General features: G+C 45.4%; 1 protein-coding gene across 2 annotated transcripts in view; it reads right to left on the bottom strand.

Moving 5' to 3' along the window:
* LOC137427532 (serine/threonine-protein kinase 25) overlaps nucleotides 1-23,281 on the bottom strand; it is an 81,071-nt gene that overhangs the window by 22,426 nt on the left and 35,364 nt on the right. Inside the window, exons 2-3 of one of the 2 annotated variants that reach the window (XM_068117098.2) lie at nucleotides 11,031-11,185; nucleotides 1,369-1,599 (exon numbers count right to left, since the gene is read on the bottom strand). In XM_068117098.2, coding sequence (XP_067973199.1) covers nucleotides 1,369-1,599; nucleotides 11,031-11,072 — 273 coding nt within the window. In that variant the 5' untranslated portion in view covers nucleotides 11,073-11,185. The remainder of the gene's footprint in view (nucleotides 1-1,368; nucleotides 1,600-11,030; nucleotides 11,186-23,281) is intronic. The other variant, XM_068117099.2, reaches the window with a different exon arrangement.

The raw sequence follows: 23,281 nt of genomic DNA, 5'->3' as shown, positions 1-23,281 counted from the left end.
GTTTGGTGACAACACAGGTATTTAAAGACAATGAATGCTGCCAGTGCATCTCCGTTGCTTCCCCTGCTTGGAATTGAAGTCTCCTCTCTCTGGTGTGAATATGTGAGGTGTGAATCTATCTCTATCTCTATATATATCTATCTCTATCTCTATCTCTCTATCTCTATCTCTCTATCTCTATCTCTCTATCTCTATCTCTATCTCTATCTCTCTCTCTATATATCTATCTCTATATATATATATATCTCTCTATCTGTCTCTCTGTCTCTCTGTCTCTCTGTCTCTCTGTCTCTCTGTCTCTCTCTCTCTCTCTCTCTCTCTCTCTCTCTCTCTCTCTCTCTCTCTCTCTCTCTCTCTCTCTCTCTCTCTCTCTCTCTCTCTCTCTCAATTGAATCTAGCTGGAATAGTGACGGCTAAGCTCAGTTCACCATAGAGGGAATCGTCTCGGGTGGGATCGTCTCGCACCCTCTCAGTAATTGGGCCATAAACGCAATGTGTAAGGGCCATTCCGCATCAGCATGGCTAGGTCGACAATTGCAACATGATCTAGGACATACCCAAAACTTGGCACACAGTCTAAAGGTCTGTCCGATTACAAAGCCCAGGACTCATTATGTGGCCTGTTTCTGTTGCATGAGCACCAACTTGTGGCCGGTTTGAAGGTGCTGCTCTGAGTGGGTAGCCATCTTCGATGTTATCGTGCTCACAGTCAGCTCATCATGCCTCCCTCTGATGGTCAGACCTCACACATCCCATGTTGTGATTGCGAACTGCTGGTGAGGTAGTTGTGCCAGAGGGTGGTGGGCACAGTTTCTTTGTTCAAGGTTAAACATAGACAGCATGTCAGAATCACCTTTCAAATGAAGCTGCTTAAAAATCTATTCTTCATTATTTTCTCCAGAGCTCCCCACTTGATGGAAGTATGAAATGGCAGAAAATCAAAGGTGCCATCCATCCACTATAGTTTCAAACATGCGAAGCTATTTAATCCCCTCCACCGCTTCCCCTCTTAGAAAATCCTGAAAATCAAATTTGCATGAGAAAAAAGGCGCAGGCCTGCGGAGACAACCTCGCACTCAAAAAGTAAGAACACCGACATCACAGCACATCAAAACACCTGCTCCCTTCCTAAGCAGAGTCTCACCTGTGGTGAGCACCAAAGAACCAGAAGCGCAAACACCAAGGTTGATCAAAGGCAAATAACCAAACGATAAATTTAAATGGCGCTGAATCCCGAGAGGGCTCCGAAGAAGCCGCATGCAGTTGAACCGTCCTTCAACTCCAATTCAAAGCTACTTTGCAATGACAAAGCCAGAGTGAGGTGGTAATCGACGGCACAGCTTCCGCGTCACTCGGAGCGCGTCTCACCTTGAGGAAGGAGCCGTAATATCGAGTGACGTAAGGGCTGTCACACTGACTCAGCACCGTAATCTCCTGCTGGATGTCCTCAATCTCATCCTCCGCCTCCTCCAGGTCTATAATTTTGATGGCAACCACCTCCTTGCTCCGATTGTCGATCCCCTTGAAGACCTCTCCGAAAGACCCCTTTCCAATGCGCTCCTGTTTTGTGAAGAGCTCCTCTGGGTCGGCTCGTGAACTCTACGATGGGTGGATGCGGAAAAGGTGGGGAAGTAAGGAACAATCCATCAATATGCCTTTCATCCTCAAGCTCTTCAATCATACGAAGGTATTTAAATAGATTAAATTAAATAACAGCCAATTGGAAGATACTTTTGCAATCACTTGGGAAGATTATAGGTGGTGCTGCTTTTTCCTCGGCCGTGTTTTAGCACCCAACCGACCAAACTTTCCATCTCAGTTAGGGCATCCCCTCCCCAAAGGCCATTAATGAACGGGCTGGGTTTTCCAGCAAACTATCCCAGCAACCTCTCCTGAGACGACTTTGAATATGTACAAGCTTACAAATTAAAATCCTTCATACTGTCGCCGGTATTAAACCGAAGAACATCTGAAGGATCCACCGCCCTCAGGTTGTTGAAAATGCCAAAGTACAGGTTGTACCACTAGGCCCATATTGGGTGGGGCATCGTTCAATTTTGGAATTCCACACTGGAGCAACACGGGCCGTAAACGTATTTGTAGTAAGCAATGACAAAAAATAAAAATAAAACGGTGAAAACTGAATGAATGAGCTAGATAATGCCAGGCCCAATCACACGAGTGCTTCAAGGTTTTGCAAAATAACCCTCGATTGGGGAATGTCATCAAGGACGTGCAGTACAAATAACCGATAAAAGGGCAACAGCTACATGCTCCCTCCCAATACGAGGGGTTTCGCTAACAATGGGGATAAAGTTACGATTGAGGAAGCAGCAATGTTTGCGGAGCAACCTCGACACCGCCCGGCATCATGGCAAGCTGGAGGGCGTGCTTATAAAGGTAGCTTGTGATGCAATGACCGGTGCTGGGTTCTTTGTACGAACCGCCACAAGAGGCATTTAGAGCACAGAGACACCATTAAAATCAAACTTTGTACCGGCTGTTTGACTTCAGTCGAACAAGGTCGCTTTTCCTTCTCCTTGAGCAGACCGACTGTGCTGGAGGAAATTGCAGTTACAGCCAACAATGGCGGTACAGAAAATGGCAGTAAGGGAAGCTCGGGGCAAAACAAAAAATACACATGTACAACACGTGCCGCACATACTCAGAACCTCATGGACTCCGAGATGTACACACAGTCTCACCAAAAGTCAGTCAAAGCAAAGAAAGGTATCTCGTTCGGTGTAAAACCAGGAAAATAGAGATCAACCTTGAGAATTTGAAAGGCCTCAGTGCAGAACTGAAATCTCTTTTAAAAATACGAGAACACTACTTGGTTGCACGTATGCCTCCGCCCGGTTGAATATTTACCTCCACCACCAAAGGTGGATGGAGGTTGTTTTCACCTGTCTGTCTCTTTGTCTTTGTCTGTCCGTTTGTTTGTTTGTGAACAAAATATCTCAAAAAGTTGTGGCCGAATTTAGATGAAATTTGGCAGAGATGTAACGTATGTGACAAGGACGAAATGATTAGATTTTGGTGAAGATCCGGATTTGGATACTAGAATTTTAAAAGTGATTTTTCACCATTGGGAGATGGGGCCAAAAACGATACATCGCATGATATCTCAAAAAGTTGTGGATGGTTTTGGACAAAACTTGGTGGACCACTTTGGTGTCTGACAAGGAAGAATCGATTCAATTTTGGTGAAGATCTGAATATGGATTCGGATATGGGAATTATTTAATTTTTTAAGTGATTCTTCACCATTGGGAGATCGGGCCAAAAACGATACGTAGCAGGATATCTGAAAAAGTTATGGATGGATTTGGACGAAACTTGTTGGACAGGTTGTGTGTGTGTGACAAGGAAGAATCGATTCAATTTTGGTGAAGATCTGAATATGGATTCGGATATGGGAATTATTTAATTATTAAGTGATTCTTCACCATTGGGAGATCGGGCCAAAAATGGTACATAGCAGGATATCTGAAAAAGTTATGGATGGATTTGGACGAAACTTGTTGGACAGGTTGTGTGTGTGTGACAAGGAAGAATCGATTCAATTTTGGTGAAAGTCCGGGATTCATCTAGTATAATTTTTTAAGCGATTCTTCACCATTGAGTGATACGGCGAACCAGGCGGTTTACTCTCTACTGCCGTTCTAGTTTGGAGTGTAATGACATTTGACAAGAGAATTGTTGTGCAACTTACAAAGTCAACGATAATGCAGTTTGCACACATTAGTAGAAGTGGTGGTAGGAGAGTATTGCACACACGTACCCAACGCGAACCATCCCCGCCTGCTGATGGAAACTTTTCCCAGGATGCAAAGGAGCATGTGCTTTATGAAGGTGTCTTATCGCGACATTTTGACCAAAGCCGAATATGTCGAGGGGTCCAACATCTATCGGCACGATGAAGCACCTGTCATATCCTGCCACCTGCTTGGAATGGGTCAAACGAAGACAATCCTGCAAACGTGCAACGACCGGTTCAGAGCACCGACGAACCCCATTGGAGGGCTGGAGTCACCGGAGTACAATCCACCGCCGAACGTGCAATTGCTGCAAAAGAGCACTTTGGTGTAACGTCAAACCCAATATCAAATCCACCAATACGGGGTGCATAGTGACAGTGACGGTGATGCCCGATTGCGGATGCGGACCAAATGATTGCAAATTTATAGCTCCCAACGTTTCGTGACTGAACCAATACCTTTTGGTAACGCAATACACGTTGGAAAGTTCGAGATGTGAGATAATCGTAGGGGTGGGGTTGGCGCGGTACACGTGTGCAAACTTTTACATGCCAAACATGCCATCATGCATTGCAAATAATGGTGCGATTAGGACCCGAGGCCACGGCCAAAATCCTGTCCCAACACATTGTTAAACGGCCTTTTTTTTTAGGAAACTGCCTGCTCTGCAACTTCCTCAGTTATTGGCTTGACAGAGCGCACACCGCTTCACAGCAAGGCCACGATAAACATGCACTTAAGGGTGTACAACCGGCCGAAAGTAACGCAAGGTGGTGCTGGCCCACACGATGGGATGATCATGAAAATAGTGGTGGAATCACAGGCTCAGATCCCGTGCACCGTGTCGACATGTCCTTGAAACTCATGTGTCCGAATCCAATCGTCTTGCACACGCTTTGTACACAAACTCCTCCGGTGTGGACGCCATTTGAAAGGACACGGGTTCATCCGAAAGGTCGCAGGATTTTTTGAATAGTCTCGACAGCGGTTTGCGCAATTGAAGGTTAAGGCAATCGCTTGTTTCATTCACCGAAAGTCAGACGGGCACTGCAGTGACGACAAAGGGAACGGCAAGCTGTCGTCAGGGTCAAAAGTTCTTTCTAATCTACCAGCACAGCAGTTGCTGCCAGGGAAATTCTGGCCACAATTTCCGTGTGAGCTATGGATCAACAAAAGACATTGGCAACAGAGAGACAGAAAACCACAAAGCTAACGCTTGTATCTCAAAACTACAAGTCTCAAACTCAGAAGTATAACATGAATGACAGGACCGAAAATACTACAATGGCGAACAGGAACGCAATTGTTATGGAGTCTCAGGAACAGACACCTCAAAGGCACGTACAGTCTCAGGAACAGACATCTCAAAGGCACGTACAGTCTCAGGAACAGACATCGCAAAGGCACGTACAGTCTCAGGAACATACATCTCAAAGGCACGTACAGTCTCAGGAACAGACATCTCAAAGGCACGTACAGTCTCAGGAACAGACATCGCAAAGGCATGTACAGTCTCAGGAACAGAGACATCTCAAAGGCACGTACACTCTCAGGAATAGAGACATCTCAAAGGCACGTACAGTCTCAGGAACAGACATCTCAAAGGCATGTACAGTCTCAGGAACATACATCTCAAAGGCACATACAGTCTCAGGAACAGACATCTCAAAGGCACGTACAGTCTCAGGAACAGACATCGCAAAGGCACGTACAGTCTCAGGAACAGACATCTCAAAGGCACGTACAGTCTCAGGAACAGACATCTCAAAGGCACGTACAGTCTAAGGAACAGACATCGCAAAGGCACGTACAGTCTAAGGAACAGACATCGCAAAGGCACGTACAGTCTCAGGAACAGACATCTCAAAGGCACGTACAGTCTCAGGAACAGACATCGCAAAGGCACGTACAGTCTCAGGAACAGACATCGCAAAGGCACGTACAGTCTCAGGAACAGAGACATCTCAAAGGCACGTACAGTCTCAGGAACAGAGACATCTCAAAGGCACGTACACTCTCAGGAATAGAGACATCTCAAAGGCACGTACAGTCTCAGGAACAGACATCTTAAAGGCACGTACAGTCTCAGGAACAAAGACATCTCAAAGGCACATACAGTCTCAGGAACAGAGACATCTCAAAGGCACGTACAGTTTCATGAACAGACATCTCAAAGGCACGTACAGTCTCAGGAACAGAGACATCTTAAAGGCACGTCCAGTCTCAGGAACAGACATCTCAAAGGCACGTACAGTCTCAGGAACAGACATCTCAAAGGCACATACAGTCTCAGGAACAGACATCTCAAAGGCATGTACAGTCTCAGGAACAGACATCTCAAAGGCACGTACAGTCTCAGGAACAGACATCGCAAAGGCACGTACAGTCTCAGGAACAGAGACATCTCAAAGGCACATACAGTCTCAGGAATAGAGACATCTCAAAGGCACATACAGTTTCAGGAACAGACATCTCAAAGGCACGTACAGTCTCAGGAACAGAGACATCTCAAAGGCATGTACAGTCTCAGGAATAGAGACATCTCAAAGGCACGTACAGTTTCAGGAACAGACATCTCAAAGGCACGTACAGTCTCAGGAACAGAGACATCTCAAAGGCACGTACAGTCTCAGGAACAGAGACATCTCAAAGGCACGTAAAGTCTCAGGAACAGACATCTCAAAGGCACGTACAGTCTCAGGAACAGACATCTTAAAGGCACGTACAGTCTCAGGAACAGACATCTCAAAGGCACATACAGTCTCAGGAACAGACATCTCAAAGGCACATACAGTCTCAGGAACAGACATCTCAAAGGCATGTATACAGTCTCAGGAACAGACATCTCAAAGGCACGTACAGTCTCAGGAACAGACATCTCAAAGGCACGTGCAGTCTCAGGAACAGAGACATCTCAAAGGCACGTACAGTCTAAGGAACAGACATCTCAAAGGCACGTACAGTCTCAGGAACACACATCTCAAAGGCACGTACAGTCTCAGGAACAGACATCTTAAAGGCACGTACAGTCTCAGGAACACACATCTCAAAGGCACGTACAGTCTCAGGAACAGACATCTTAAAGGCATGTGCAGTTTCAGGAACAGACATCTCAAAGGCACGTACAGTCTCAGGAACAGAGACATCTCAAAGGCACGTACAGTCTCAGGAACAGAGACATCTCAAAGGCACGTACAGTCTCAGGAAGAGAGATATCTCAAAGGCACGTACAGTCTCAGGAACAGACACATCTCAAAGGCACGTACAGACTCAGGAACAGCGACATCTCAAAGGCACGTACAGTCTCAGGAACAGAGACATCTCAAAGGCACGTACAGACTCAGGAACAGAGACATCTCAAAGGCACATACAGACTCAGGAACAGAGACATCTCAAAGGCACATACAGTCTCAGGAACAGAGACATCTCAAAGGCACATACAGTCTCAGGAACAGAGACATCTCAAAGGCACGTACAGACTCAGGAACAGAGACATCTCAAAGGCACATACAGACTCAGGAACAGAGACATCTCAACGGCACGTACAGACTCAGGAACAGAGACATCTCAAAGGCACGTACAGTCTCAGGAACAGAGACATCTCAAAGGCACGTACAGTCTCAGGAACAGACATCTCAAAGGCACATACAGTCTCAGGAACAGAGACATCTCAAAGGCACGTACAGTCTCAGGAACAGAGACATCTCAAAGGCACGTACAGTCTCAGGAACAGACATCTCAAAGGCACATACAGTCTCAGGAACAGACATCTCAAAGGCATGTACAGTCTCAGGAACAGAGACATCTCAAAGGCACGTACAGTCTCAGGAACAGACATCTCAAAGGCACATACAGTCTCAGGAACAGACATCTCAAAGGCACGTACAGTCTCAGGAACAGACATCTCAAAGGCACATACAGTCTCAGGAACAGAGACATCTCAAAGGCACGTACAGTCTCAGGAGCAGTGACATCTTTGGAAGCAAGTGGAGTCTCAGGAACAAAACCTCTTGAAAACACGAAGATACTTATCACAAAGGTACAAAAGTCAAAGATACATTTCTCATCTCAGAAGAGGAGTATTCCCTCGTTCTCAGAATCAACACATAGGTCAAGAAATGTCGGAATATTTTGGTGAAAACTCTGAGAACAATCACCTACTTAGGGGAATATCAGATGTGATAGACAAGCACAACACTTCTTCAGAACCAACATCGACTAGCCAGATGGGAAGACTACAACTGTTAAGGCATTAGGAAAGAAGTGATGCCTGATCCACATAGTCACGTGAAAAAGTAAGTACACCCCATGTAAAGTTTTGACTTTTCCAACATACAGCTATTTGATCTTCATTTCAACAATATTGATAGATAAAGGTGATATAATGTAACAAATATCATGAAACATTTACATTTTGTAGTCCATTGTATAATTTAAATAAACATAAATGCAAATTTCACATGTGGAAAAAGTAAGTACACCCTTGGCTCTAATAGGTGGTATTGCCCCCTTTGGCAGAAACAACCTCAAGTAGGCGTTTCTTATAACTGTCTACCAGTCTCTGACATCGACTAGGAGAAATTTTTGCCCACTCATCCATGCAGAATTCTTTCAGCTGTGCGATGTTTGAGGGGTTTCTTGCATGCACAGCTCGTTTCAAATCCCCCCACAACATATCGATGAGATTTCGATCCGGGCTTTGACTTGGCCTTTCCAGAACCCTTCATTTCTTTCTTTTCAGCCATTCCTTGGTGGATTTACTGGTATGTTTAGGGTCATTGTCATGTTGCGAGGTCCACCTTTGGTTGAGCTTCAACTTTCCGACAGATGGCCTCACATTATCCTCAAGCACCCTCTGGTACAATGAAGAATTCATAGTGGATTCTATGATGGTGAGCTGCCCAGGCCCTGATGCAGCAAAGCTGCCCCAAACCATAATATTTCCACCACCATGCTTTACAGTTGGTATCAGATTCTTGTGGTCAAATGCTGTCTTTGGTTTTCGCCAAACATGTCTTCTGGTACTGTGGACAAATAGCTCTACCTTTGACTCATCTGTCCAGAGCACATTGTTCCAGAAGTGCTGGTCTTTGCTGAGGTGTTCATTGGCAAACTTTAGTCTTGCCCTGATGTTCTTTCTGGACAGCAAAGGTTTCCTCCTGGCACAACTCCCATGTAGATCAAATTTGTGCAGCCTCTTTCTAATGGTAGACTCGTGCACTTTGACATCAACAGTGGCAAGAGCTACCTGTAGGTCCTGTGATGACATTCTGAGGTTCTTAGAGACTTCTTTCAGCATCTTCCGGTCTGCTCTTGGGCTGAACTTGCTGGGGCGGCCTGGCCTGAACAAGTTGGCAGTTGTTTGGAATCTTCTCCACTTGTAGATGATCTTCCGGACAGTTGAATGATTGATTTCAAATTGTTTGGAGATCTTTTTAAATCCCTTCCCAGACTCGTTGGCATCTATAAACCTTCTTTCTGAAGGCCTCAGAGAGCTCTTTTGATCTAGGCATGGTGACGGTGCACACTTCAACAACAAAGAGCAAACCAAACTAAATGTCTGAGGTTTAAATAAGACAGGTTCCTCCAAGATCCTCTCCAACGATGTTCTAATCATTTGCCCCTGAGCTGGTGCACCTGATTCTAATTTTAGGTATTTGAAGTAGTGATAAATGTAGGGGTGTACTTACTTTTTCCACATGTGAAATTTGCATTTATGTTCATTTAAATTATACAATTGACTACAAAATGTAAATGTTTCATGATATTTGTTACATTATATCACCTTTATCTATCAATATTGTTGAAATGAAGATCAAATAGCTGTATGTTGAAATATGTTGAAAAAGTCAAAACTTTACATGGGGTGTACTTACTTTTTCACGTGACTGCAAGTCTCCATTGTGGTAAGAAAAAAAAAAAAAGACCACAGGCCACATGCAAAGCAGAGTGTGAAAGCACAAACAAGGGGGATTGGTGTGAGGGAAAGGGGTTTTTTGTATACATTGTCAAGGCTCAAGGAAGAACTAGTGCTAGTACACTGAACAGTTCAGAATGCAACAGAGAAGAAAAGGAACTGGGGAAGTGATAAGCCCAGAGACTCAGCTTCATCACGGGAGATTCCAATAATCTTGAAGGATTTGGTTTCCGTGGTGGCAAGCTGAGAAAGATGCGAGGCAGGAGAGCCAGTCCAGAGAGGAGAGCAGTACTCCATCAAACTGTGGATGAAGGCCTTGCAGGTGGAAAGGAGTTCAGGTGTACGAAGGATGAGGTATGTCACGGCAAATAGATAGAGGATTTTCCAGAGTCAGAGAGATCATTGATGAAGATTAGGAATAGGACGGAGCCCAGAACACTACCTTGGGGAACTCCAGCCTTGACGGGGACAGGAGATGAAAGGATTCCGTTGAGAGCCACATGATGGCTACGAGAGTAGAGGAAGTCAGTAAGCCATGTGTGCAGTTGGCCTTGGATGCCATAGGTAAAGAGTTTGGAGAGTAAGGTAGGATCCCAGACTGTATCAAAAGCCCGAGATATTTCCAGACTGGTTGCCCTGATCTCATGTCTTACATTGAGGGCCTCCATCCATCATTGGGTGAGTTGAAGCAGCACGTCCAAGGTGGCGTAACCTGATCTGAAACCAAATTGGTGATCTGAGATGAGGTTGTTGGAGAAAAGGAGGATTTCATATCAACTTCAATGATGCTTTCCATGACCTTGCTGATGATTGGAAGTAAGCCAATCGGTCTTTAATTGATGGGATCCGTTTTTGCACCTTTTTGCAATGCAGTTTTTACGTACAAGTCTAAGATTTTTTATCAACGTAGAAACGTCACTGGCTTTTCGCAGAATAAACAAAACCACTCACCTCTAAATCTAGCCTGGGTTCGAATCTTGGCCCAGCCATAAACTGCCATCCTGGTGTTTCACGGGCCGGGCGAGTCTCCATAAATGTGTGCGCCATCCATCGGATGGACGTTAAATGGGCTCATGTTCATGCATGTCCAGGTTCACAGTGCACCCGTCAGCCGGTATTAGTCGGTGTACGTTAAAGATCCCACGGTGTGTTTCATGAAAAGTAGGCAAGTTATCGCCGGCACCATTAACAAAATACAAATTCCTGCTCTAACCGACAGAGGCTCACATAGTGGGAAACGGTGATACAAAACAGTGATACGAGGCTCATATAATGAGAATTAAATGAGTATATTGAGAAAAGGCGCATTTCCATCTTAAGAATAAATCTGCCTTATGGAGGCCTTTACACACCACAAACTGCGTACCCGAAGGTTTGCTTTTCACACTCGTCATCTTCCCAAAAAAACGACTTTCCACCTGTCATCGGCCAGGCCGCGTCGGACTTGCAGGGACGTTCCAGGTTGGAATCGACGAATACGATTCAAATTGTGCGTTACGCGAGGTTACTGGAGAAAACAGGTGACAAAAATTGGTTTCCGTCGAGGTGTGTCTCTGCAGGGAGGAAAAAGTCACAGAGGGACCGGTGTGACGTCAAAAGAAGTCAGCACATGTCGAGCCGTTTCATCACGATATACAAAACACGTCTGATCTCGTCACTTAATATCACAATTCGCATCATTGTCGACTATCCAGCCATACCTATTTCTTCTACCTGGTAAAAGCAGTTACGAAGAAAATGGCTCTACAGCCACCTCAGTTTCTGACAATCATAATGAGTGAGCGACAACGCCTGGGTGGGCAGCTAAAGGTACATTTGTTTACCTTTTGATTATTTTGAACCAGAAATGTATTAATCGTTGTAAGATTAATTGGACGATCCTTTATTACCTCCGCCACCGGAGGCGGATGGAGCTTATGTTTTCACCCCTGTTTGTCTGTGAATAAGATATCTCAAAAAGTTGTGGGCAAATTGGGACAAAATTTCGTGGAGAGGTAGTGTATGTGACGAGGACAAAATTATTCGATTTTGGTGAAGATCCACATTCGGATCCGGCTAGTATAATTATTTAAGTGATTCTTCACCATTTGGAGATCGGGCCAAAAACGATACATAGCAGGATATCTCAAAAAGTTATGGACGGATTTGGATGAAATTTGTTGGACAGGTTGTGTGTGTGACAAGGAAGAATCGATTAGATGTTGGAGAAGATCTGAATATGGATTCAGATATGAGAATTATTTAATTTTAAGTGATTCTTCACCATTGGGAGATAGGGCCAAAAACGATACAAAGCAGGATATCTCAAAATGTTATGGACGAGTTATGACAAAACTTGGTGGATGAGTTGGTTCTGTGACAAGAACAAGCCGATTAGATTTTGGTTCAGGTCCGAATCCAGATCTGGCCTATCAGTGGGATACAAACCATAAACTGTTCAGCCTGGCGGAGGTATACACTCTGGAGTGCCGTTCCAGTTCCATGATGGAAATGAGGAAATATTCAATATCATTCAAACCAGCTGTCTCCTTTAAAAAAAAGTTAAGGTGATGTTTAACTTTCAAAATATCCACATACAGGTTTTATGGAGCTCTTACAACGTGATCTGTTTCAGAATTCCCTTGGGAGGAATATGGAGATCTCCACTGCTCCCCCGCCGCATCAACCATGCACAACTGTCTGAACACTCGGTGCCATAAACCCTACACGTGGAAAACTTTTTTTTTTTCTTTTTTTTTTTTGTATACAAGATCGAGGCTCGTGAAAGAGCTAACATTAATCACACAAAAAGACAAACCGACACACAAAACACAAAAAACAAGGGGAGCGGCAGACAAGATGGGGAGAGAGGGGGAAGGACACAAAAGAGAGGGGAAAGAGGGGGAAGGACACAAACACAACATTTGAGAGCAGGGACATCGGGAGGACTTGGGGGGAGGTGGGAGAGGATTAAAACATATGAACACTGCAAGGACTCTGGGGTGAATTACCGGGGGTAGAAAAGATCAAGGTTTTCGATGGGGGAAGATAAGAGATGGTGGTGAACAGCTGTTTTAAAGACCTGGAGGGAGGAGTGGGATTGAAGGGAGTGGGGGAGTTTGTTCCAGAGGTGGGAGAAAAGGGGAATGAAAGAGTGAAGGTGAGCAGAGAGCCTAGACTTTGGCAGTTTAACCATAAGAGGGTTGCAGGCAGATCTTGTGCGACCTGAAGGAATATTGGGGGGACAGAGCACAGAGAGAGCTGGGGGAGCAAGGCCGGAGAGGAGTCGGTAGAAGACAGAAAGACCACCAACCTGCCTGCGGTGAGTGAGTGAAAGGCCCTCGGCGTTGACTACATCGCAGGAGATTCCAATGATTCTGAAAGCTTTGGCCTCGACAGCGTGAAGCCGAGCAAGGTGTGAGGCAGGAGCACCAGCCCAGAGGGGGGGAACAGTATTCCATTGAGCTGCGGATGAAAGCCTTGTATGTGGTGAGGAGCTCAGGTGTGCCAAGGAAGGACTTCGCACGACAGAGGATGCCCAGTCTTCATACATGTCATGGACGTTTACCTAATATGCATGGATTATAACATTATGGTTTACATTACTGTCCAGTAATCCCCCACACCCACCCTTCAGCCTAACAGTGCTGGATGTTAAACTTGAGCACAGTCTCAGTGAACGCAAACGAGGTAATGAAGAACAACCCATCCAGGTTCATGTCCAGGTTCACAGTGCACAAGCAATGACAGATGGCTATGCTCCTCCAAAGGAGTATACCCCATGGTACAGCATGGTACTTTCACATTCAGATCAAAATCCTTTAAAAAAAAAATACAACTCAGACCAGCCAGGCAACTCAAGTGGGCACAACAGGTGAGGGCAAGCCAACACAGGAGCAATAAGTATCTTATGGGGCACTGAAAATGTCCTCAACTTCCATCTTCAATTCCAAGTTTGCACAACCAAATCCACAAGGTTCCGCCACAACCATAAAGCCATCTCTGCCCCACAAGGTGTGTCCATGCCATTGAATCCCAGAGATCCCAGCTGCCGGAATCGCAGCGATTTCAAACCATCATGAATAAAACGGATCTGTTTACATCTACACAATTGTGTTCTCTTCCATCCTTCCTGATAAAACCAATTGTAATTATATGTAAAGAGTCCCAATACGTTGCACAAAAAATGGACTTTAACATGCAGGATGACAATGCTGACTCGGGGACGTCAGGAAGGCACCTGATCGGTCCAAAGGCAAAACTACCTTTTCTGATTCTCTGCCTTCCCGTTATCGAGTACCCATCCTAATCTCCTATGATCAAAAACAAGTGTGTTGAGACAGCCTTTCCTTTGTCGTCGGAGTTCACTTCCCAAGGGCGAGGTGCATGCTTTACAAGGGTGACAGTCCAAAACAATGGCTTCCTTATCATACAGATGTTGGTGTGCCGTATCTGAAATTGATCAAAGTTGGAGAAAAGGAATTCATTGAAACAAACATTCACAAGTGCAATCCAGGTGCAAATGAACCAAATCAAGGTAGAACTAGATATCTGTCATCATAAAGTGATAGCCAAGGAAAAGCATCCACTGTATGACCATGCCCTTCAACATGTAGAGATAGAGTGTAAATTAAGAAAATGTGTCCCCATGCACAATCTATCTACAAAAGTCAGCATCACAAAAATCGGAGGAAAACTATTCAAGTTATGATCACTAGGGCATGCCCGTACTATATCTATATCTAAAATTATATCCCCCCCCTCTATTTACATGAAATGGTTTGGTCCATGAAATGTTTTGGTCCATTCGCAACGCCAAAGCGAACGGCGAACGCTTTACATGAAATGGTTTGGTGCATGAAATGTTTTGGTCCATTCGCAACGCCAAAGCGAACGGCGAACGGCTTGCGAGTACAGTGACAATCCCCCCGGGGTTTTAATTAGTTTTAAAACATCGTTTAACGCCAACATAGCGCCAACATAGTTTGCCGACGGGAAATAAATGAATACGCTCTCAAATGTGCCATCCGAGGCAGAGTGTGTTCGCCACGTTCGGCACACGCGATAGCTCGCTGCTCTCTGATTGGTTGAATCGTTTTTTGGACATAGCTCGGTAAGTAATTGTCCGATTAATATGAAACCTTGAAAAGGCACATCCTCGGGTCCCCAGCAATATACCTGGCAAGTTTAAAGTATATCGGACCCGTGGTTGTCGAGAAACAGCGGTCACAGACAAACAAACAAACGTACAAACGTACAAACAAACAAACACACAGAGATTACTGGAATTATAGATAGATAAAGGTGCAAAAAATAGGTCACAATCAGAACTAGAACGACACACGATAGAGCAAATACCTCCGCCAGACTGAACAGTTTACGTTTTCTATCCACTGATTGGCCGGATCTGGTTCCGGACATGAACCAAAATCGAATTGGCTTGCTCTTTGTCACTTATCCAACTCATCCACCAAGTTTTGGCATGTCGTCCACAACTTTTTGAAATATCATGCAATATTTGAAATATATATAGTTTTTGGCAATATCACTCGATGGTGAAGACTCACTTAAAAAATAAATTCTCATGTCCATATTCAGATCTTCACCAAAATCAAATCGATTTGTTGATTGTCACACACCTAACCTGTCCACCAAGGTTAGTCCGAATCCGTCGACAATTTTTTGAGATAACGTGCTATATATTGTTTTTTGCCCTCTCTCCCAATGGTGAAGAATCGCTTTAAAAATTCTATGATCCAGATCCGGATTCGAATCTTCACCAAAATTGAATCAGTTCTTCCTCGTCACACATCTAACCTGCCCACCAGGTTTCGTCTGAATCCGTCCACAACTTTGAGATATCTATAATAATAAAAGGCAATGTCCATCCGTCTGTCTGTCTGTCTGTCTGTCTCCTTTATAACTCCAAAACCATGAAACCTAGCGGCCCCAAACTTTGCATACAAACACCTGGACCTCCAACAGATTGCAAAGATGAAAACTGGGTGTTTTGGGTGTGTTGTAACATCCTTTTTGAAGATGATTAAAGAGGTGCTCATAAGAAAAGAAAAAAACCGATGTGGTGGCTTACCAATATGGCAGCCTGCCAAGCCCCTCCCCCTTTCCTTCCTCCCTCCCCCTCCCCCTTCACTCTCCTCCCCCTTCCCTTCTCTTACCCTCCCTTCTCTTCCCCTTCCCCCTCACCCCCCTCATTAATATTCCCGTCAGGGAGTGACTCTGTTACCCGGCAACGCCGGTTACTTTTGCTAGTTGTGCTATTTGTTTTTTGCCCCATCTCAATGGTGAAGAATTCCTTTTAAAATTCTCTAATCCGGATCCGGCTTCGAATCTTCACCAAAATTGAATCAGTTCTTCCTTGTCTCACACCTAACCTGTCCACCAAGTTTCGGCCAAATCCGTCCACAACTGTTTGAGATATCGTGCTATATATTGTTTTTTGTCCCATCTCCAAATGGTGAAGAATCACTTTTAAAATTATAGGGTCCAGATCTGGATCTTCACCAAAATCTAATAATTTCATCCTTGTCACACCTAACCTCTCCATTAAATTTCATCCGAATCTATCCACAACTTTTTGGGATATCCTGTTCACAAACAGACAGATGAACAGACAGGGGTAAAAACATAACTTTTTTTTTTTTTTTTTTTTGGATACTGAATCGAGGCTCGTGAAAGAGCTAACATTTATTTCACAAACAAATCAAACAGACAAACAAAATATACAAAAAGAGGGGGCGGAAGACAAGATGGGGAGAGAAAAGGGGAAGCACACAACCACAACATTTGAGAGCAGGGAGAAGTGTGGGAAGGAGAGGGCTTGGGGGCAGGAGGCGTGGGAAGGGGGGGGGGGGGGGGGAGAGGTATAAAACACAAGGGGACCGAAATTAGCGGGGGTAGAAAAGATCACGGTTTTGGATGGGGGAGGATAAGAGATGGTGGTGAACAGCTGTTTTAAAGACCTGGAGGGTGGAGTGGGATTGAAGAGAGTGAGGGAGTTTGTTCCAGAGGCGGTAGAAAAGAGGAATGAAGGAGTGAAGGTGAGCAGAAAGTCTTGATTTTGGCAGTTTAACCATAAGAGGGTTGCAGGCAGATCTTGTGCGACCTATAGGAATATTTGGGGGACAGAGCCCAGAGAGAGCTGGAGGGGCAAGGCCAGAGAGGAGTCGGTAGAAGACAGAAAGACCACCAACCTGCCTGCGGTGAGTGAGTGAAAGGCCCTTGGAGTTAGCTTCATCGCGGGAGATTCCAATGATTCTGAACGCTTTGGTTTCAACAGCGTGAAGACGAGCTAGGTGTGAGGCAGGAGCACCAGACCAGAGGGGAGAGCAGTATTCCATAGAGCTGCAGATGAAAGCCTTGTATGTGGTGAGGAGCTCAGGTGTGCCAAGGAAGGACTTCGCACGACGGAGGATGCCCAGTCGGCGACTGGCTTTGGAGGCCAGATTTGAAATGTGGTTTTCCCAGGAAAGATCATGGCAAATAGTGAGACCCAAAAGCTTGAGTGACAGAACTTCTTGGAGAGGATTATTCAGAAAGTGGATGGGAGGGTTTTCCAGTCGGTCTTTTCGGAGAGACATCGTAAGAGTGTGAGATTTATCAGGATTGAAAGACATGTTCCATTTGTTTGCCCAGTCTGTGATTTTGTCCAGGTCTGCAGAGAGTGAGGAGGCTGCAGACTGCCGATCTGAGGGATGAGGAATGGAGCGACAGAGAGTAGAGTCGTCAGCAAAGAGATCGAGAGGATTTTCAAGATAGTCAGAGAGATCATTGATGAAGACCAGAAAAAGCACAGGGCCCAGAACACTACCTTGGGGAACTCCAGCCTGAACAGGAAGAGGAGATGAGAGAAACCCATTCAGGGCCACACGTTGACTACGACCAGAGAGGAAGTCCGCCAGCCATGCGTGGAGATTTCCATGGATACCAAAGGAGGAGAGTTTGGTGAGCAGAGCAGGGTTGGGACAATGGATTGGGAGTTACCAGACCGTATCGAAGGCACGTGAAATGTCAAGGGAGACAGCTCTAATTTCCTGTTTGGCATTGAGGACCTCCATCCATTGTTGAGAAAGCAGAAGCAGCATGTCCAGAGTAGAGTGACCAGGTCTGAAACCAAATTGATGATCAGAGATCAAGCCATTGGAGAAGAGGAAAGATTTCATATCTGAAGCAATGATGGATTCCATGACTTTGCTGATAATTGGGAGAAGGCTGATTGGTCTGTAGTTGCTGGGATCTGTTTTTGCACCTTTTTTGTGCAAAGCAGTGATGTTGGCTGATTTCCAAGCAGATGGCAGATGACCTTGAGCAAAAGAGAGGGTGAAGAGAACAGAAAGAGGGAGTGAAAGAGCGGAAGAACATGATCTTAGGACCCATGGGCTGATGCCGTCAGGACCAGTTGCAGAATCAGAGTCGAGGGTTGACAGAAACTTTTCCACCTTGTCAGGAGGAAAGGACACAGAGTCCAGGAGCAGCTGGGTACGACTGGGTACGGTGGGTACAGAGAGGGATGGGTTTGGGACACAAGATTTAGAGGCAAACACAGAGTTGAGGCATTCAGCTTTTTCACGTGCGGAGTCAGCCGTTAAGCCGTTTGAGGTGAGGGAGGGGATGGAGGGAGAACAAACACCAGAAACAGATTTGACCAGACGCCACCAGGATTTGGAAGAGGGAGACAGAAAAGAGAGTTTGGTCTTGAGAACGGTGAGATAGTGTTTAACCGGTGAACGGTGAGGTGAACGGTGAACGGTGAACGGTGAGGTGAGATAATATAAGATATTATTATTGTTTATAATAAGATATACTTTAACCCAGAGGGGTATGATGTAAGTTAAGCGTAAATGTGCCTTGCTCTAGAGTCTAGGCTATCTTAGAAAGGGCAATTTTGTTCAAGACAAACCATATTCAAGTTTTGATGAAAAATGTTAAAATGACCTTAACATTAGGTCAACCCCACAAACTTTGTATTCCCATTTTTGATGCAAAATCGCATTCCGAAAGTCCCAGCTGGCTCCAAGATACAGCTCAGAAATTGGCAGAAAAACCCAATTGGTGGTTTAGTACTCCTCGAGGTCAAAGATACTCTGGGTTACCATAAAAATTGGGAGCACTAATTGTAGAAACAAGCCCTCCAACAGGTACAACAGGTATTTAAATATTAAAATAACACAACACACTTGGAAGAGAGAAAGAAAGAAAGACCAAAGCTATTTTTGTTTCGAAGAAGCAGGTGTTGGCGTTGCAGGTGGACAAAACAGGCATGTGACATTGGCGAAATCCCCAATGCCATCGGTGCAGGGAGCGGTGCCAAATCGGAATAGCAGCACCAATGGCTCGGGCGGTAAAAGACGGGAGAGGGAGGGAATGCGTGGAAGAAAGGATGGCAGGGACGTGGGGAAGTGGAATTATTCAAACATTCTTGAATAGCTCCATGGACCCTGTGACCTTTTATTTTTATCTTGGGTGTGGGCACAAAAAAGAAACACAAAACCGTGCACAGGAGTATTGGGCATGGAGGTTGTTTAGTGGTGAGGACAATGGATTTGTATCTCAGTTTGTGGGTTCAAAAACCAGCGGCGTTATGGGATTTGGATTGCAAGCTCCTGGAAACCGAGCTATCTCTACCTGCTCTGTTTTGCATGTGACGCAGGGCAATGACGCCGATGCACGCTTTGTAGTTGACTCATATTCCCCTCAGAGCAACACGGAATTGGGCACAAAACGCCCAGACGTGAAAAGGCAGGGCCGCCACAAAAATCCTTCAAAAAAACAAAACAACCTGACTCACTGTCAAATGTTTTGGAGCCAACTTGAAATTCTGCAAGGTCACACATCTTGGAGGAAGTGGTCCCACACAGAAGGTTAAAAACCAAATTGATCCGAGTTGTACACGCGCAGGACCTTTGAGAAGGCCAATGTATAAAATATTCAGTTGAGCTTGTTACAAATGAGAAGTGGCTTTTAGAGCAGCATACACCTCCACATCGGTCAACAGGAGAAGTCAGTCTGGAAGCAGCATCTCAGAGCAAGGTCAGATACAGGTACGAGATGACGTGGGGAATACTGCACCGCTCGACTTAACACAACAATATTAAAGCTTCGCTCGGGTGATGTGGCAGCCTACGGTCACATGATGAGCATCATCATGGTGTGTTCCACGTGAGCTGTCAATTGAACGAGAGAAATGGCCTTGGTGATTGTCCACATTCGGGGTCGTGCGATTGTGCCATCGACGACCTCGGAAGTGTATTCACACGCATTCCAGCAGGAATTTTGGGAATAAAAATACTGACACATGAACAGAAAGGATCAAGGAGCTATCTCCATAGCAAGTGCACAAATATGGCGTAACATCCACCTCTATATATGGAATAGGGAGATGCCCTCAATACAGTGTTCACGTCTTTGTTCAGATACCTCAGGGTTGACAGGATGGCCTAGGAGGTACGCACGCTCGCCTGGGTTTGAATCCCGACACGGCCATAGACTGTCATGAGATGGACGTTAAACAGGTGTCCCGTCTGCTGGCATTCATTGGTGGAAGTTAAAGATCCCACGGTATCCTTCACGAACAGTGGGCGAGCTATCGCTGGCACCATGACAAAATTACAAATTCCTGCCCTAACCTCAGGTTCTCCCTGTCCCAAGTGACCAAAATGAAAAAAGGGGCAACCAAGTCGAGCGGCGTGTTTACACTTACCCCTGGAATGTCGACATTCCCTTTTTATGCCACCACTTCCCCTTTCATTCTGTTCACCTGCCATTCATGCTCCTTTAGCTCTTCCATGAACCTCCAGATGTACACAAACGAACTGTTATCATGGGTATTACTGCGGCACAAGGACAAACAAAGTCGCATCATGTGACATTTTGAGTAACATTTTTGGTGAAAACTTTTATCTCCATTCATTTCAAGTTTGCAGTGCATGGAAGAAGTTTCGGGAACTGAGTGGCGTGCTGATGAGGAGGGGAGTGTCGTTGAAGCTGAAGAGAAAGGTGTATGCTGCATGTGTGAGGAGTGTTATGATTTATGGGAGCGAGACATGGGTAATGAACGTAGAGCAGCAACGAAGGCTGGAAAGGGTGGAAATGCGAATGGTTCGGTGGATGTGCGGAGTATCGTTGAGAGAGAGGAAGACAAATGATGAATTGCGAAAGATGATGGGAATAGAGCCTGTGATTGATGTTGTGAAGAGAAACAGTTTGAGATGGTTTGGTCATGTGTTGAGGAAGGACGAAAGTGACTGGTTGAGAAGAGTAATGGAAATGAATGTAGAAGGAAGTAGAGGACGGGGAAGACCGAGAAAGACTTGGCTAAAGATGGTGGAAGAAGAAATGCGGGCAAGGGGGTTAACAATGAGAGATGCAGAAAATAGGGTAAAATGGAGAAGATTGTCATGGGGCCCGCAAGGCTAACCCCCGCTCTAGCAGGGAAAATGGCCTTAAAATGCCTGTTGTTTGTTGTTGTATTTCAAGTTTGCGATCCATCAAATTGTTAGCTTAATCTAAAAACGAGAATTTCTCATTTTTCTCTTGTCCAGACTGTGCAGCACGACTTTGTTCAATTCATCTTTTCGCCGATTTGTATTCGCTCCGAGATTCCAATAGCTGCAAGACAAAGTGTGCCAGATGAGCGAATTTGGCATAAACTCGCTCACAAAATAAAAAGCACTTGGAACTTGGAAGGCACTTCCTTATTTATTTATCGTCCATCAATCAATTGCACCATACTATTGACAGAGCATCAGTGCTGCGGAAGCAGTCTGTTCACAAGGGTATGCTGGGTGGCTTTATTCTGCCAGAAGTCAGACAAGACAGGATTTGTAACTTGGTTCGGGTGCCGGTGATACCTCTTCGCTCATGTCGCCCTGGTATTTTTAACATCCACCGAATAATATTAGGAGACGAGTCCACCGGCCTACCGTCACTCAAACCCTTCGGCTTCACAATGAGCCATAATATTTCTTGGGCAAACCACATCCAAATTGGCCTCCAAAACCAGTCGCCTACTGGGCATCGTCCGTCGTACAAGGATATCCTTGATATTATACCTGAACTTTCATCTACCTACGAGGACTTCAACCTCAGCTTGATGGAGTACTACTCTACCCTGTGGGCTGCCTCCCCTGCCTCACACCTTTCTCCGTTTGATGCCATGGAAACCAAGGCCTTCAAAATAATTGGAATCTCCTGCGATGAAGCTGAGGATAAATCTGAGGGCCCATCACTTTCCTATTTTCTGAGGGCTATTGCAGACAGGCGGGTGGTCTCTGTCGTCTGCCCCTCCTTTCTGCTTTTTCTGTTCATCCCCCTCCCCTGCCCTCCCCCCGTGCCCTCCTCTACCCTTAGGTTCATGCAGGGCACACACGGTCCACCAGCAACTCTTTTCTGCTGAAACTACCTAAGCACAAAATCAGTGCTCAACTCCACCACATCCACTCTTTTTTCTTCCCGTGGAATCAACTTCCACATCCTCTACCTCATTCTTCCATTCAAGGCTTCAAGACAGCTGTCCCCACCATCTCAGGTGATCGACAACGGTGTTCCCACTTCCCCTACTCTTCTATTTGCTACATTACGGCCTGGTTCTTCCTGCGTTCTAGCTCCTCCACAAGCCTCAACACTCCATGCAAAACGAAAATCCTACATTTTGGAATTGATGGTGAGACTTGAAGCACAAAAGGTTAAAAGATTAATTATATTTTTTATGCTTTGTTATTTTTACCATGCAATAGCCAATCATAGTGGGACAACTCCTGCCATACTCCTCTTGAAATCCCCCATATAGCCCCTCTCCCCCAACCACAAACTGCTTCGCTCCTTCATCCAGTCGCTTCACTCCCTCTACTGGATAGTGAACACGTATACCTTATTTACCAATTCACAGGTAGGCTTTCAGTGCGGACAACTTTGTTGATCAACAGACGGTAGAATGAAGATGTGTAAAGTGCAAGGACGTTGGTGGACGGCATGCAGCAAATAAGAAATCTGAACCAATGGTGCGGGCATCTTGGGCAATCGGTTCAGATGGGAACACCGAGCAGATCAAACCAACTATGTTTTGTTACAGATCAGAGGCCAATTATATCGTAACCGTAGCTGAACCGTATGTCGGTCGAGCCAGGTATGCTGACGGGCCCAACGCCTAGTGTTACTTTGATGGGCCCAAGCAAGGCCTGGGGGGGGGGGGGGGGGGGACGGTGGGAGTAAGGTGGAGGAGGGAGTCCATGGATGCCAAACAATCATCCTTTATGTACTCTATTAACACACTGCAAATGGATACAAAGCTAAGCCATCGACGACAAGGTACTTTTCATTTACTTTGAAACCTGACACTTATCGCCTTTAATGAGACGTACTGACGTGGCACCGTGGTCACATTCTTGTCCCCAGCTTTGTCTGACGTGTCCGTTTATATGAATTATGAAGGTCGGTAGGCGAACCAAGGAGCGTTGGACCATATGGTTCATCTGACCAAATATACCGCAAAGACATTTTCACAAAATTTGCTTCTCTGCGTCCTGGGCGGCTCATTTTTCAGGAATCGGAAAAATCCTCAATAAAAGCACGGTCTAACCATCTCTGGCAATACGTGTGCCCTCATGCA

This window comes from Myxine glutinosa, chromosome 5 (assembly GCF_964187855.1).
Source record: "Myxine glutinosa chromosome 5, kmMyxGlut1.1, whole genome shotgun sequence".
In the NCBI taxonomy this organism is placed as follows: Eukaryota; Metazoa; Chordata; class Myxini; order Myxiniformes; family Myxinidae; genus Myxine; species Myxine glutinosa.
Note: the sequence above shows the minus strand (reverse complement) of the source record. Positions and strands in the feature narration are given on the sequence as shown.